The following is a 17,427-nucleotide window of genomic DNA, read 5'->3' as shown; positions in this document are numbered from 1 at the left end:
GTTGGATGAGATTGTTAGATTTTTTTCTTTTTTTTTCCTTTGGCCAGGCTTCTGTGTACTTCCTATTGCATCACTTCAGGAAATACATAATGTCTGATTGTCTCTCTTTTCCTGCTGTTAAGATTGATCAATGTGTTACAATGCTATCAGTCTAATAAATAAATTATAGATTTTCCTACTGGCTCTCCACGTAATGATTATAGCAACCATTGATGAGCATTGCCTAAAACCATTATGCATTATTAGGATTGCAAAATGGTGATATTCTATCACTCCTTAATTTATTCATTGGAATTCTTCTGTAAAGAAGGACTCTCCATTAAATATTTGATTACTAAACTGAGATACAGCTCTTCAGGAAAAATAAGAAATATATTTTATTCTTTCCCTTTGTTTTGCAGTTTACAGAATAATAAATTGGTTTTCCAGCATCCTCCAAAAGTTATCAATAGGTATTTTTTGTTTTTCTTTGGGTTTTTTTTAGAATTTTTTTTCAATGTTTTATTTATTATTTTTGGCTGCACTGGGTCTTCGTTGCTGTGCATGGGCTTTCTCTAATTGCAGTGAGTGGGGGCTACTTTTCATTGTGGTGCGCAGGCTTCTCATTGCCGTGGCTTCTCTTGTTGCGGAGCACAGGTTCTAGATGTGCGGGCTCAGTAGTTGCGGCACGCAGGCCCTAGAGCACGTGGGCTTCAGGAGTTGCGGCGTGTGGGCTTCAGTAGTTGCGGCGTGTGGGCTCAGTAGTTGCACTGTGTGGGCTCTAGGGTGCATGGGCTTCAATAGTTGTGGCACACAGGCTCAGTAGTTGTGGCACACGGGCTTAGTTGCTCCACAGCATGTGGGATCTTCCTGGACCAGGGATCGAATCTGTGTCCCCTGCTTTGGCAGGCAGATTCTTAACCACTGTGCCACCAGGGAATTCCCAACAGGACTTTAAAACAAAACAAAGGGATTATTTTTACACATGTTTTCCTAAGAGTGATGGGGAGAATATTGGGTCTCTTAAGGTTATGTTTAGGTGAGGACAAAAACCAATCCCAGTGAGTGGGTTTGAAGGTGCTATGAGAGAGAGAGAATAAAATTACTTATAATTACACTCCATGGAGATTTGGCAAAGGAAAGGCTCCTATTACAACAGCTACTGATGACATTTTGCTTCCCCACATGAGAATACTTTGTGAAGTCTGTAAATCTTTCAACCTGAACAAACCAGGTATAAATCTACCCTTCTCAAAGGACTTTACAGTCTAGTTTGAAAATGCACTGTATTAGTTAAAATTAGGTTTACTGTTTGTGACAGAATCTCAAAATAACAGGGGCTTAGAAAATAAAATTTTATTTCTTTTTACATTAAAGAAAAAGTGCTCCCAGGCTGCAAGGAGGATCCAAGGTCATCAGGACCACAGAACCCTTCTATTTTATGCTCCACTGACCTCAACATGCAATTTCTATTTCAAGGTGTAAGATAGTTGCTCTAGCTCCAACTTTCACATTCACATTTTAGTTAGCAGGAAGGAGGAAAAAGAGAATGAAAAGGGTATGATGACTGCCATTAAGGACATTTCCTTGAAATTGTGCTCATAACTTCTGCCCTGTTCAATTAGCTAGAATACAGTTAACATGACTGAAAAATGTAATCTTTATTCTGGCTGGCCAGATGCCCCGATAACCTTCAGGGAGTCTGTTACCTGGGAAGAAGGGGAGAATAGATACTTCGAGAAAATAGCAATCCCTGTCTCAAGCCCATATTCAGGAGAGAAAAGAAATACTACCTCTTTTGGGCAGTGTATTTCCACACATCTATCTTAAAATCTCAGAATGGAGGTGGGGAAATCATTTAAAGTATTCCCTCCCCAACAATCTTGAGTGTCTTGATTATGCTGGGGCATCTAATATATGAGACAAAATTAAGCTGCAGTCTGGTAACTCACATGAAAAAAATAAATTCTAGATCATTGCACTCCTATACAGCAATAATGATTGTTCTGTTTCATTATTTATCCCTGTCTGGCATATGCCATCTCTCCTTACACTGAGATTTCTTGGTTATTTACTTCATGCTAGAAGTAGGACTCACGATACTTTATACCTTAATTCTAAGGCCAGATACATGACTAGCATCCACCACCCACAGAGCTTATGGGATTGTCTTCAAAAGGACCCTCACAGAGACCAAGGATCAGTGAGGGAAAGTAGCTCACTCAAAGAAACAGCTTAGTAAGTGACAGAGCTGGGATTCCAATGTAATTTTGTCTGTCTTCAGAGCTCATGTATACTTTATTATGCCATTCTGAAGGATTTAATTATTTTCTGCTCTTCCACTATGTTTTGCGATGGAAAAGCAATCATTTCTCTGTAGCACAGACAAACTACTATGGACTTTTATTTAAATTTAATAAAATAATAAAGTTTGATATATTTCTCTTAAGTGTTTTATGCCCATTGTCTCTTATAACTGTCCAACCCAGTTTGGTGATTACTCATTCAACACATTTTTCTAAACATCCTTTTAATGTGCCAGGCACCGTAATGGTTGCTGAGTATGTAATGGTGAGCAAAACCACACATAGTCCTCCTTACCATTAGGGAGCTTCCAGACTAGTGGGGGAGACAAACATTAATCCAAAAATCACCCTTCAAAAAGTACAATGAAGGGGTATGTCATAAGGTGTCCTCTACATATATAATTGGCGGATTTGACTTAGTAAAGCCAGGAAGGCTTCCCTGAGGAAGTGACATGGCTGAGACTAGCAGTATAATTTAGAGTTAAAGCAGGCAAAGCGGGGCGAGAAGATGTTTTCAGGCAAAGGGAGCAGATGTTCAAAGCAGCATGAGAAGCACGCATGAGGGCTAAAGTGAAAATGTGTGAGCAGAGAAGTATGAGATGAGACTGGCAAGGAAGCTGGAGACTAGCCCCACATGTAGGGACACCATTATTCCCCTTCACAGGTAAAAAAGCTGAGGCTCAGAGCTCTTGAGTAATTTGCTTATAGTCTCACAGTTAGTTAGCTGGTGGAGCCAGAAGACAACCTGTGGTAGGTAAAGATGTCCTTGTCCTAATCACTAGAACCTGTGCATGTGTTCGCTTACATGACAAAGGGGAATTAAGGTAGAATATGGAATTAAGGTTGCTAATAAACAGATCTTAAAATAGGGAGATTATTTTAGATTATCCAGGCAAGCCCAGTGTAATCTTAAGGAATCTTAAATATGGAAGAGGGAGGCAGAAGAAGAGGTTACAGTTGTATGAGATGAGAGAATTTGACCTGCTGTTGTAGGCTTTGAAGATGGAGGAAGAGGGCTGAGAGTCAAGGCATGCGGGTGATCCTAGAAGCTGGAAAGGGCAAGGAAACAGATTCTACCCTAGAGATCCTCCAGAAAGGATCACAACCCTGCTGACATCTTGATTTTAGCCCAGTGAGACCCATTTTGCATTTCTGAACTACAGAACTGTAAGATAATAAATTCGTGAGGCATCTAAACTTGGGATAATTTGTTACAGCAGCCAACAGAAAACTAACACACAAACTATTGTCCATTGACCCCAAAGTCCACCTTTCTACCCCTTGTAATACATGCCTTAACTGTTAGACGGGCTAAAGCACGAACTATGAAGATTAAACTCTGATCTGTCATATCATTTTGAGTCTGAGGTTCTTCAAATATCATTTCTAAACCGTACAGCAAAGGGTATGTATAATTTTTACTTATGCTTCTAGTTTTCTGAATTTTGAAAGGATGTGGTTGTGGGCTTTGACATCAGAAGAGAAGCTCTGCAATGTTGACTGAATGTTGGTAGAGAGATAACATTGGAGGCAAGTTGCCTTTGAACAACTCTCTGAAGATCAACTGCCTCTCCAACTCATTCCTTGCCCTGAAGCTGTTTCCTCTGGTTGTGCTGAGGGGTGATGCCCAAGGTGCATCACTTTTCAAGGACTGGATCATGAACAACTTTATCCTCCTGGAAGAACAACTCATCAAGAAATCCCAACAAAAGAGAAGAACTTCCCCTTCGAACTTTAAAGTTCGATTCTTTGTTTTAACCAAAACCAGCCTGGCATACTTTGAGGACCGTCATGGGGTATGTGAGCACTTTGTTTTGTCCTTTTTAAAACAGTATTTTATAGTTAGAGTGGGCTGACTCATGAAGATATACAGAGAATAAAATAAGAACACAGAAAACACAGATGTACTTGTTATAACAACCTAAAAAGTACAGTAAGAGCAATTGGAAGAGAGCATGGAGAAAAGTCAAGAGATGGGTTAACTGTATTAGGTGATTTCAGTTCTAAAAACTGTAAAAGAGTAAGTTTATTATTCATTAGCTTATCTTTCCCCTGCAAGGTTAAGTTTGACTTTTAAATTATAATATTTTATGTGGCAAATGGAATGGTTAAGTGATGTGTCCCATGTCAACATTTTTATGGATTCAGTTTTAATTGTCTCAATGGTCATCACTCACCTGACATAGGGAACAATGGTCCTTGGGCATTTAATTGTCTAGAATTTGCAAAGCCCGGTGGTAAACCTCTTCATCCCTAGGAGAACTTCCCAGGAGACTATCACGCACAAAACGTTATGCAGTATAGAACAGTAGTTCTTATCTAGAAGATTACAGCTGCTTAGCTAAGTCAGTATTTATATATCTAAAGATAGTCTTATAGTCCATAACATCAATAATAATAAGTGCAACGTGAATAATCATAACAATGTAGTTTGGTACGAAAAGCACTGGAAGAGGGGTCAGGAGACCAAACTCCACTTCTCTCTGGGTGAGTTAGCCTGGGCAAATGTCTCTACCTTCTGCATCCGGTTCATTCTTTATAAAATGAAAGGATTGGAAATACCACCTACAACATTCCTTTCTTCTTTCCTTGTTTCTATGAAGTAGCATTTGTATAGCCCTTTTCAGCAATTTTTCGAAGTATGTTTGCCTCCTTACTATATCATCATATTATTTTTCCATCATCAAGGAGGTAGGGGAAATAACGTTGGTGCTTGATGGCCCCTTAGAGACAAAGGCACTCTGATTCTTGGCTGGGGTCTGACTTCGTAGGTGTAGGCATGAGTTTGGGGTCTTTTGAGAGTGAGGCTTTGAAGTGTTCAATGAGATGGAGACTTGAAAGAGGCCAGGCCGGGTATGGAGTCTATGGACTCCTAGACTTCTAAGTTGCAGGTGAGATAATACTGCCTCTGTTTTAGAGGTGAAAAGACATGCTCATCTTAAGCAGATGCTTACTGATAATAATCAGCCAATCAATTGGGAATAATATGGAATTACTTATGCGCAAGGCCCCTGTGGTAGATATTTAATAAATATTTGTTGACTAACTTAAGGGAGGGCCAATAGCCAAGTTTTCAACTTGGAGAATTCATCATTTAGAGTTGATTAATCACATGGTATCGGTCAATTTTTTTTCTATTGTGAATGGGACATTAGAAGTTCTGGTTTCATATGTGAAGAGTAGTCATTTATGTTTAAATATTTTTTTCAAAGCCCATTTTACAGTTTTCACTAATTTTCTTTCCTGACTCATCACTTGACATAGCATCATCCCATGTACGTAGTACTGATCATTTCTGAGTGTAACTGCTTGTTTTGAACTGTTTGGTTGTGAATTCTGTACAATATTATTTGCAGATAGACATACAACCAACTGGTCTTGATTCAGAATTTTGTTGGTTATAATCTGCATGTAGACAATGTTGCAAAATAACTCAGCTTCTTCATTCAAGTATTATGAAAATTCTAGGACAATTAATTCATTCTGGGGAGCCCTGAGCTATAGTTTCTAACATTTCCACGTGGGATACAGCAGATATATAACGCACAGACATCAAATTTCTTATTTTCTAATGTCTATGCTTTATATTCATAAATAACATTTTTAAAAGCATTTCTTTAAATATTACAGAAATTTATCGATTAGAAAATTTTCCAAGGTCACTGAGAAAGGCAAGATATGTCAGGTATTATTGTTTATGTTCTATGTACATTCCATTGCTTAGGGCCATCGATTTGCACACAAGAGTACATTGTTCATTGCCCATAAATAAGAATAACACTTGTGGGAAGAAAGCTTTTTTAAATTTATTTTTAAATTAAAGCTTCAGTCTTGCCATCTGTAAAATGGGTGTGATAATAGTATTCACTTCATAGGAAAATGGTGAATATTTAGAGAAAATATATTTAGATTGACCTATTAGAAATTACCATTTGATAGATTAAAAAAAGATCAAATGTTGGCAATTTCATATACGTAGTTCAACTTAATATATAAAGCACTTAACATAAGTCCTGTCACCTAGTAAGCACCTAGTAAAAATTAGCTATTATTTGTATCATCATTATATCTGTGAAGGAGCTGGCAGGGTGGCATAACATAATCATTTTCAAATGAAGGGAAACATTCAAGGATTCTTCAAAGTGTGGCTAACATCAGGGTTCTGGATTCCCTCTATTCTGTGACTAAATATAACTGTGTGGGTAGAGACATACATGCATCATGAGATGCGTGATGTTGGGCCAACATTTCCCCTCTCAGGGTCTCAGCTTCTTTTTCTCTTTTCTCATTTGTAAAATTATGTTCATTGCAGCTCTAAAATTCTGTGGATTTATGATATCATATAAAAATAATCCTTTACATATTCAGGAACAAATACTGTAGTTCTGCAAAATAAGTCTGCTTTTATCTAATTTCAAATTTCCATGCCCATTGTCATTATAATTCATACTGACTGAGCCTTTTATTTTAACATGGATTTAGATCTGATGTCAGATGCCTGTTCAAAGTATTGAGATGTGCAAGTGTTTTCCTTGGGGCCGGGAAGCTGCTTTGTCATGCTGGAGCAGTGGGCCAGAGAGAAGCGTGGAGCTGTCAGGTGGTGACTGGCCACCAGGCGTGATTTCAGACACTCCCTGTGCCTGCCAATTTCTCAGCAAAGTGATCCCTGTTGCCAGACATTCTTTAACAAAGGACAAGGAAAGATGAGGGCCCAGTGGTATGCTGGTAAATGTCTAACAATCATTGTAGTGGTAATGGCAGTAGAGGATATGGGAGAGCCTTTGTTTGTGGTGTTTGCCAATTTCTGTAGAGTAAATACTCCCATCATGACCAATGTCAAACTACCAATGTAAAGTCTACTGGCTCAAAGAACTGAAAATGTAGCAATCAGCTCTCATGTGGGCCAACATAAGCACACCACTGGCGGGGGCAGGCTTAAATAAAAATAAACTCTGAAGAAGTAGTCACTTCCTGAACAACGTGCTTAGTTGTACGGGACTGACATCAGATCCTTTTTAGGGGTAAAAGAGAGAAGTGGGGGGGCCAGGGCCTCAGGCACTTTGAGTAAGCATGAGATGGGAGGGGCAGCACAGCACAGAGGGGAGACAAGTGTCACAGAATGGTGAGGCCAGGATAGTCTGCTACAGCTGGATTCAAATGCTGCTTCTATCACTTTCTAGTTGTGGGATCTCAGGCAAGACATTTAACCTCTTTAAGCCTCTGTTTCCTATTTGTAAAGTAAGGACCCCAACACTACTCAATGCTGAGTATTTCATGAGAAAAGTATGCTATAAGCTTGGTACTAATAGGACCATCTTGATCTTCTGAAAGGCCCTAAGGAGAAATGGAAAGGTTTCCCTATTTTAATGACTCTTTGCACCTTAGGAAACAAGTTTTCCATGGTCACCATAGCATGGGAGCCATTACCACTTACACAGGACAGGAGAAACAGTCAAGATCACCATTCTAGTCATTTTCTGGATAGGGCCACCACTCCTCATGGACACTTCCCTTTAGCCAAAGTCTGATCTAGCAGCAGAGACATCTCTTATAATATGCATGCTTCCTAAATTAAAGATGGCAGGTGGGAAGAGGATCCCCTTTCCTTGCTTTTGGCAACATTATTGCATAGTGGTCAAAAACACAGCTTCTGGTGTCAATGGATTTGGGTCAAAGAGCAGCTCTACCACTTAAGAGCTGTGTGGCTTTGCAAAGGTTGCTGAAGGCTGTGTGACCCTCTATAAAGCTATTTACATGTTTTAAAATGATCAAACATTCCTTCTTTATTTTTTTTAATGAAATGAATGTCACCATTATTCTAATAATTATAGTAACTAATATTTACCGAGTACTTACTATGTGTCAGTCACTGTGCTAAATGAATTATTTCATCTAATCCTTACACCTACCCTGTAAGTTAGGAACTATCATTACCCCAATTTACAGAGCATGTAACTGAGGCAAAGAGAATTTAAATAACTCCCTCATGTCTCCAGAGCCAACACAGCCTCCCTGTCAAACAGTTCTTATTACTATTAACTGTTGCTGCTCATAGGCAATTGGCGATTCCACTGGGTTATTACAAAGTACGTAATGCCTTCTGGCTCTAGAGCCCTCCATGTAAAGGGCAGCCCTGAAAATCAGCAACCATGCCACATATGTCTTCTGCAATGAAATGTGTTATGAGTTCTCTCATTTCCACATATACTCCAGGACAAATCTTTGTCTCCATTCACTTCTGGGAGCCTCCACCATGTGTCCAAATTTTGGCACTGAAAGTTCCTCTAGGATCTGTCCATTTCTCTCTATTTCCTAGAGTCACCTTCCTCGTGGAAGCTGCCAGCATCTCTCACCTGGGATTGCTACCACTTCGGAATGGTCTCCCTGCACCCACTCCGCCACCCCCCCACCACTCCATTCCCCACACAGTAGCCAGTGTGAGCTTTTCACATGGTGACTGTGATCATGTCCTGATGACCCTCATCAGAAGCTGGCACGTCCCTTCAGTGGTTCTCCCTTTACCCTGAGAGTGGACGCCAAAATCTATCCCACGGTCTCCTCCATTTCAGTTCATGCTCCTTTTCCTCCCATCTCACTGAGCTCCAAACACATAAGATTTTCTTTAACTTTAAGACCCCCCATTTTGAAGGTCACTTGCTTGGGGAAGACTTCCTTCATTTCCCTAGCCTAGGTAATCTCCTCTTGTTACGCTCTGATACAGTGGCACATACGCTTCTTCAAAGTGCATGCCAAATTTGTAATTACCTATTATAAATGTGATTATTGTACTGATGTCATTCCCCTCCATTAGACTGTAAGCTTTACAAGAGTTGGTGCCCAATTTGCTAAAGATGGCATCATCAGGGTCTACCACAGTGCCTGGTACATATTATTCACTCATTATTTGCGAAAGAAAGAAAAGAAGGGAAGGAGGAATGTGTAGATACAGTGGAGAGGTTAGAGTTACACACAGGGACCCCTAACAGAACAAGGCTCAACACCAAAAGAGTTCAGAACAAAGCAAGTGATAAAGGACTTCAAACAAGAGATTCCTGGGTGCAGGAGTAAGTCATTAGGACTCCCTGGAGGCAGCAGATCATGGCTAGCCGTGAGAATTCAGGAGGTTGGAGTCTTAAGATTTAGGTCAGAGACACACGTAGAAACCAGCAGGTAGGCCAGTCCGTCCCCCCTCCCAACTCTTTTTAAAAGAACCAAGCAACTCTGTTCTCTTTTACCCTCCACCCTGTCTTACCCTTCCTTCCTTCCCTTTTACAGCTAAACCCTTGGTAGATAACATTCTCAGAGCTACCCGAGCATTTTTGCTTGAGACTTTCACCACTCGTGATCTCTCTCCACTTCATTCCTACATGACTGAGTTGCCTTCCAGCTCAGCTCCCACTGACACTCAAGGCTTCCTACAATCTACTATCCATGCAACACCTAGAATAGACTTTTAAAATGAGAAATCAGATATTATGCCCTACTGTAAAGCCCTCCGTGACCGTTTAGAGTATTTAAGTTAATCCTCAACTATGGCCTACAAGACTCTTCACCCATGGTCCCTACCTGCCTTTCAGATTCATTTATTCTGATCCCTTCATCCATCATATCTGACTTCTTTCTGAACCTTGAACAGTCCAGGCCATGCCCCCCGCTAGGGCCTCTGTACAGGAGCAGGACTAGGGTGAGATACACTTAAGGGGCCGCTCACTTTTAGATCCTGCAAGGGCAGGGTCTTTGCATTAGCTGTTCCCACTGTCTGCAACAACCCAGATTTTTGTAGGGTTGGTTCTTTATTGTTTCCCATCTCTTCAATTATTTTCCCAGAATCCTGTTTCTTTTTCTTTTCTTTTAAAGTCCATAGACACTTCAGTAATCAATATCTGCACTTATTTATTGGGTTTATTGATGTGCTTCCCTGTTCATTTTCTGTCTTACGTCCACTGGAAGGTCACTTCCATGAGCGACTGACTGCCTCGCTCATCCCTGTAACCTCTAGTATGGTGCTGGGCACGTAGTAGGTGGTCAGTAAATATCCAGGGAATGAATGAAGGTCACATAACTCAAATTGAATTCAGAAGAGTATCTGGGAGCTAAAAATGTGGGCCTTGCCTAACCAGGCAAAGAAAAGTAAGAATCCAAAGCAAAGTACTTTGCAGTTCAGGCCACTCAAAGCCAAGAATGTGCGGTTTTGATGTCTGCATTAATGGCATTTCTTTGTGAATTGATTTTTGCTTGTCTGATGTGATGTTGATGTTTTATGGAGATAGCCATTGGATAGAGAAGTCTTGTTTTAGAGGCAAATACTCCCAAGTTAAAATTAGATTCAATTCCTACTGCTCAGGGTCTAGTACATCCATTTATCAGTTTCTGCAGCAAAAATAGGCCACAGGGTAAGACCATAAATGTAAGGGCTTAGTTCCTGACTCAGTCTGGAAGAAAGGTTTCACTGGAAAGCACAAGAGCTCAGTTTCTTAAACCATGAGGTTCATGTAATATATGATATCTTTATCTCAAACTCAGAAATGGACCCTATGGAAAACGAGTTTAAAGCTCTTCTCATATTTTCAAGGCCCAAATAGTAGTCCTCATCCCCCCATTTCCCTAACTAACTAGTAGTAAATTCTTCCACTCATCAATGAGTTTTTAGGCCTACAGAAGATAGTATATCTTCCAGGACCTAATTTTCATTGAGAGGTTCGTCTGGGTTTGCCTTCACAAGACCCAGGATCCTCACTTAAAGTTATCCAGAGGAGGGAATGGAAGGTCTGACATGGTTTCCTATGCACAGAAAATTCAGTTCCTTGAAATTTAGTGAAAGTTGTCAGTATTTTAATGGAATAAGAACCTGATCCAAACTCTTAGGTTGCCATATAATTCCCACTAACCTAGAGTTATTTATAAGTAGACTTCTCATTATATTTTCCCTTTTTTGATATTTAAAAGTCACAGAATTATACCTGCATATTATAAAAATTCAAATACAAGACTTTTCTCTCTAAAATGACATATATTTGTGCCAAAGCTTTATTACTATTATTATTATTAACCTAACACTGTATCAGGGAACTGTTTCTATTCTGATATACATAGATTTACTCATTTGTTCAGCAAAATTTCCTGAGCACCTACTATGTGCAGGGTGTTATGTTAGAGACTAGGAATACAGTGGTAAGTAATAGAGACAAGGTGTCTGACCTCATGCTTACACACTAGTGGGGGAAACAGACAACAGGCAAGTATATAAATATATAGAGCAGATACAGACTGCTGTAGGTTCTATGGAAAAACTAAGCAGTTGCTGGGGCTGAGTGGGAAGAGTGGTCAGAGAAGAAATTTCTATCCAGGGTAAAACTTGAAGGATGAGAAAGACAGTCAAGTTAAGAAATGGAGGGGAGCATTCCAGGCAAAAGGAATTGCCAATACGAAGCCTCAAGGTAGAAAAAGCCTTGACCTGTGTTAGGGACAGACAATTGAACACACAGAGTTCAAAAGCCCCTTTCTTATATCTTACAGCATCCCTCTTCCAGGGATACTTGGTCTAGACTCATCCCACTCCACGTTTTGGTGGAAAAGCACCTGGTGTACCAACACTGAGGACCTCAGACTCACACTGAGCTCGGGTGGTCTTTAACAGCAAAGGCTGAAAACAAGTTAGAATCCAGTTAAATCCACAATTAATCTCCAGAGACAGAGCAGCGAACCCTCACACCTCCATACTGTTAAAAAAATTAATGAAACAATTACACCCAATTGTTCTCCAAAACCCTTTTGTCTAAAAACATCAATTTACTGCCTCTGTGAGAATGATCTTTACTCTCATGCAGACATAAATTTCGTGTAGTTATAATCATAATGCATGACAATTTTATACTTTTCCATTTATTCTTTTTCCATTATTCTTTTGTAGATACATTTCCATTCATGGACTCCAAAGTAATCATTTTCTCAAATATATGATTTTTTAAATAATCGAGTGGTTCATGTCAGAGATGTACTTATCTATTTTCTGTACTGAACACATCGACGAACTTATCTATCATCTATTGTTTGACATTCAGGTTGTTTTCAGGTGTAGTGAAAATGCTGAAAAGTAACAGTATACCTAATATAGAACTTTCTGCTTTTTAAAATTGGCTCTTTAGGATAGAGTTATGTGGGATAACTGTGTCACGGGATAGCATTTTCTGATCTCTACCGTTTGTTGCTACAAAAGAGATTGAAGCAATGCATGAGGCCACCAATAGTTACCAGAATCATTGGAGAAGATTATGTTTCTAAGAAGAAACTAATAAGAAAACACAAGAATGCTGTTGTTGTGGTGATCTTCAAATATCTAATACTATTTTGATAGGTTTTAAATGTTATAGTGAGAGAAAGAGCAAAAATATAATATTTTATACATGGGCAAGATAATTTGATTTAAAATCAGTCTTATGTATATGTAGATGAACCCACCCTACATAGTAGGATTGAAGGGGGGCCAAAAAGCCTCCTACTCTGCAAAATATTCGTCTCCCTAGATGATCACCTTAGGGGGTCTGAAATGTTCACGTGAATGAGCTCTTTGGGTTAGATCATCAAGCCTCTTTATCAAGAAGCAAAGGAAATACAGAAAGGTATGACATAAGCCACTTTTAACTGCTCTGTAGAGGTTAGCTCTAACTTTAGACAGGGTCTCAGGGACTGAAAGTCTCAAGCAGACTGTAATTCTGTAATTCTAGAAAAGTGAGATAAGGTGAGAAAGCAACAGCACAGCAGCTTAACAGAATGGGGACCTGGTACTGATTAATCTGGGTGACCTTGGTCAAGTCCTTCTTCTAGCTGGGATTTGGTTATCTTGTCCATACTATCAAGGGATTGGACTAGATCAAAGTTTTCCAACTTTTTAAAGCCTGAAGTCCCCTTTTAGTATAAAATTACACGTGTCATTCCCGTTGCCATATGTGAAGCAGCAGAAGAAGTGTTCTAGTTGAAGAGAGAACAAGGAGGCTGCCCAGAACCCTACACTCTTGGCCTTACCCTTGGCCTGCAATAATCACCAAAGTGCTTCCAATTCTATGACCTCGGTCTCCCCAGGCTGTAAATTGACTAGTAGAAATGAAAAGGTAACAGCTAGTTTAGGAAGTCATTTCACCTTGAAGCCTCATCTCTAACATAAAAAGTTAGATTGAATGATCTCAAGACCCCACCAGCTCAAAAGAAGTGGAAACTATGTGATTGTATCTCACTGCCAATGATATCAGGAATTCACAAATAGACATGGAGATTAGTTAAATATGGAAATCTTTCCAGGAAGTAATACAGCTAAGAGAAGGTTAATAACTGTATGGCTGATAAAAAAAACCATGTTATCAAAATCCACGCATGAACCCAAGAATGCACCCTAAAAAGAAGGCAGTCATTTCAAATGTAACCAATATAAAATTTAGAATAATATGAGCCAATACCTAATGAGTCCTTGCTGCGTTTCAGGGCACCAGATTAAGAGCTTTACATGTATCGTATCAAAAATATTCACAATAACCACATGCAGTAGGTCCTATTGTTATCCCCATTGTATTGATGAGAAAAACAGAGGCTTGGAAAGGCTAAGTATCTTTTCTTAGGTCAGACATCTGGGACAAATATTAAAGTTGGAATTAAGTGTTCTACAATGGATATTTTCAGATCTAGGCTTGTTTGGGTCTGAGAAGTCTTATAATAGAAGCCATGGTGACTGAGAAGGGAGAGTTGGGGCAAGGACTCATTGGTGAGTTTCCAACACTGTCTAATGAAGTCCTGAGCGGGGACCAGTAGGAATGCTCCTGTTAGCTCAGCAGGCCTACCTGAATGACAACACAACAACAGCATTAACAAGAGCAGCCTGCAACAATAACCACAAGGACAGGACTGAACACGTTCCTATGGATTTTTCTCATTTATCCTCACAATTCTTTGAAGAAGATAAAAGTCAAATTCTGTTCTAGAGAGGAAGCAATCGAGACACAGGGAAGTTAAGCAATTTGCCCAAGGTCACAATAGCAGCTGTAAGTACAAAAGCAACAACTTACCTTAGGATTAGGGATTCCTTGTAGTTTGATCCCACACTGCTTCCTTGCCTGAAAGCAACCAACATAATCAACTTATCAGCTCTTCCAATGATTCTTTATGCATATATATATAAATACAAATAAACTTTCTTCTTTCCCTTCTTTTTATACAAGGGTAGCATATGCTATATACACTTCCTAACTTTTCTTTTGGTTGATTAGCAATACTTCTTGAAGATCAATACATACTGATATGCGAGGGGCTTCTTTATTCTTTATTTTTTTGGGGGGGTGTTGCATAATGTGTTGTTGTATGGATAAAAAAACTATCTTGATGGCCATTTAGTCTGTTTCCAATTTTCTTGTCATTACAAACAATGAGGAATGAATAACCTTATAGGTATCTCACTTTCTATATGTATGAATATGTCTTAACCAGGGGCAATATTGCCCACCATTGGCAATGTCTGGAAATTTTTGGTTGTCATAACTGGGGAAGGGGGTGCTATTGGCTTTGGTGGGTAGAGCCAGGATGTTAAGTATCCTACAATGCACAGGACAAACTCACAACAAAGAATTATTCAGCCCAAAATGTTAATAGTGCCCAGGCTGGGAAGCTGTGGTCTATAGAAAACATTTCTAGAAGTGGGATTGCTGTGTCAAAGGATATCTGCATCTGTTATTTTGCTGAACATGACCTAATTATTCTCCACGGAAGTTGTACCAATCAACATTCTCCAGGGCCACGTGTAAAATTCTTGTTTTCTCAAAACCTCACCAACAGCATTATCATATGTTTTGATCTTTGCAAGTCTGATAGACTTAAAAAAATGGTATATCAGTAAAATTTATTTACACGTCTATTTTATAGTCAGTGAGCATCTTTTCATATGTTTAAGAGCAGTTTAGATCCCTTTTGCCCATCTTTCTATAATGTTGTTAGTATCTATCTTAATAATTTGTAGGAGCTCTTTATCTATTAGCTAAAACCTTTGGGCAGGCTAGTTTTATCTTACCTCTACGTTGTCAAGAAATTGTTATCCACTTGCCAATCATTCTAGATGTCTTTTTCAAATCATTTCTACTAAGAGTTTTGTCATGGAGTCCACAAATACTACTTTTTGTTGCACACTTGGTCCTACCTGCTGTTCCCTCAATCAACCAAGTAACAAATAATCAATTGAACATCATCTCTGTGCAAGGAGTTATTTCCTGAAATCTAATGAAGTTGTTATCCATTTATATACTCTGGCTACTGAATCACCAGTGCTCGAAAGGTAGATTCAAAAATACATTCTCTCAAACTCATTCGAAATCTAATATGCCCTATATTGGAAAGAAGGAGGGCTTTGAAAGAGCATTCAAAGACCAGAGATGCTGAGAGAGAAAATGTGCAGGACACCTTCAGGGTCTACTCTGTACCACTTAGTTCTTGCTCTTAATTTCCACATTAAGTCCTTTTCTCTCTACCCACTTTTGTAAGCAAATTTAAACGAACAATGCTTTTTTAAGGCTAAGATCACTAATATCATTGCTAAGAAGAATTAGGCTGGAATTGTTCCTGAATTGTTGCTTCACCTCTAAGACAAATACACCACATAAAAGCACACAGAGCTGTTTATTAATCTATAAAGAAAATGACTAGCACTCAAGGAGAGCAGGAGAGGAAATGTCATGAACTTGAACCTCCATGGATACAGAAGAGCAGGCGGCAGGTGCTGCCTGGCTGCCACTGACTGCTAAAGGGGTCATGAGGTTATAAAAGCAAAGAGCTGCGTCATTTTGCACACCCAGCATTTGATGTGTACCACTTGGCCTTCTCCCATAGTCATCTGCCAAACCCGTATTACAGTGTGGTGTTTTTAAAATGGGTGACTGCTTTAAAATAGTATTTTTATTTTTCTGCTTAGTAAATTTACATGCTCACGGCAAAAACTTCAAATATTATAATAATATATAACTTACCCTGCAAAAGTCTTCCATAGTGTCATCCACAAGGGAGAACCAGTATAGCAGTGTTACTTCTTGTAGTATTTCTTTGATTATTGAACATATTAATATATATTTTATTATGTCTTTTCCCAAAAATGAGATGATGCTCCACCTATTGTTCTAAACCTACTTTTTACATTTTATATATATATATATATTTTTTTTTTCCCCTCCGTATAGACCAGCTTTACTCTTTGTTGATGGCTACAGAGTGGTCACAAGACAGATGAACCATAACTAATCTGACCGTTTGTCTGTTGGTGGGTATTTAGGTTTCTCTAGACTTTTCAGTGTAATAAATAATGCCGCAAGGATTTTCCTACTTCTTTATATTTTAAACAAATGTTTCCATAGGATAAATCCTATAAGGGAAATGTATTTATTTATTTTAGTTAACTGCTTTTAAGTACAATAAAAGAAATACACGTTCATGGTAAAATAGTGAAACAGTATAGAAGGATATGAGGTGAAAAGAAAGTCTCTCTACTTCCTACTCCCAAACCCCGGAACTACTCCCAGGGGTATCTGCTCTTAATAGCTTCTTGTGAGAAAACACATTCATAATTTTAATAGAGGATCCCAAATTGAGTCTGGAAACTGTATGAGAGTATAGTCCTGTTTCTTTTCTTTTCTTTCTTTCTTTCTTCTTGTTTTTTTTTTTGTTTGTTTGTTTGTTTTTGTGGGGAGGTGGGGAGAGGGTGAGTAAAATCCTGTTATTTTCAGGTAGTCAGGGTGCTACTACTAATGAGATGGTGGACTTTAAGGGAAGCTTGAGTGTTTTCCCCACAGCACAACCAGCCTCATCGTAAACCAAGGTGTGAAAAGCTGAGGTGAGGAAAGCCAGTTTACGCTGGTTCGGCCATGACGAAAAGGTCTTGTGGAAAGAAAAGGAGGCAGGTGTGGGATGGATCATAGTTTCCTGGCTTTAAGTCAGTCTAGGTGCCTCGAAACCTGCTACCTTAGCTCCAGATCTTCCCAGAACTTGAAAGTTTAGTGGGGGTAGGTCCAGGTGAATATGGACTGGGAGAGGGAAGAACCAGCAACAGCTAATTACAAATTACACTGGTGTTCTAGAAGACGCTGCTTTTTCCATTGAGATCACATCTTTATTAGGTACC

At 39.2% G+C, this 17,427-nt stretch overlaps 1 protein-coding gene across 2 annotated transcripts in view; it reads left to right on the top strand.

Annotated features, from left to right (window-relative positions):
• Nucleotides 1-3,857: 3,857 nt before the first annotated feature.
• Nucleotides 3,858-17,427, top strand: part of ITK (IL2 inducible T cell kinase) — a 66,768-nt gene continuing 53,198 nt past the window's right edge. The window contains exon 1 of one of the 2 annotated variants that reach the window (XM_027081439.1): nucleotides 3,858-4,081. In XM_027081439.1, coding sequence (XP_026937240.1) covers nucleotides 3,944-4,081 — 138 coding nt within the window. In that variant the 5' untranslated portion in view covers nucleotides 3,858-3,943. The remainder of the gene's footprint in view (nucleotides 4,082-17,427) is intronic. The other variant, XM_027081438.1, reaches the window with a different exon arrangement.

The sequence above is a fragment of the Aethalodelphis obliquidens genome, unplaced genomic scaffold (assembly GCF_003676395.1).
Source record: "Aethalodelphis obliquidens isolate GAN/ISIS:26980383/991018 unplaced genomic scaffold, ASM367639v1 scaffold45, whole genome shotgun sequence".
NCBI lineage: Eukaryota > Metazoa > Chordata > Mammalia > Artiodactyla > Delphinidae > Aethalodelphis > Aethalodelphis obliquidens.
This window is presented reverse-complemented; position numbering and strand designations above follow the sequence as displayed.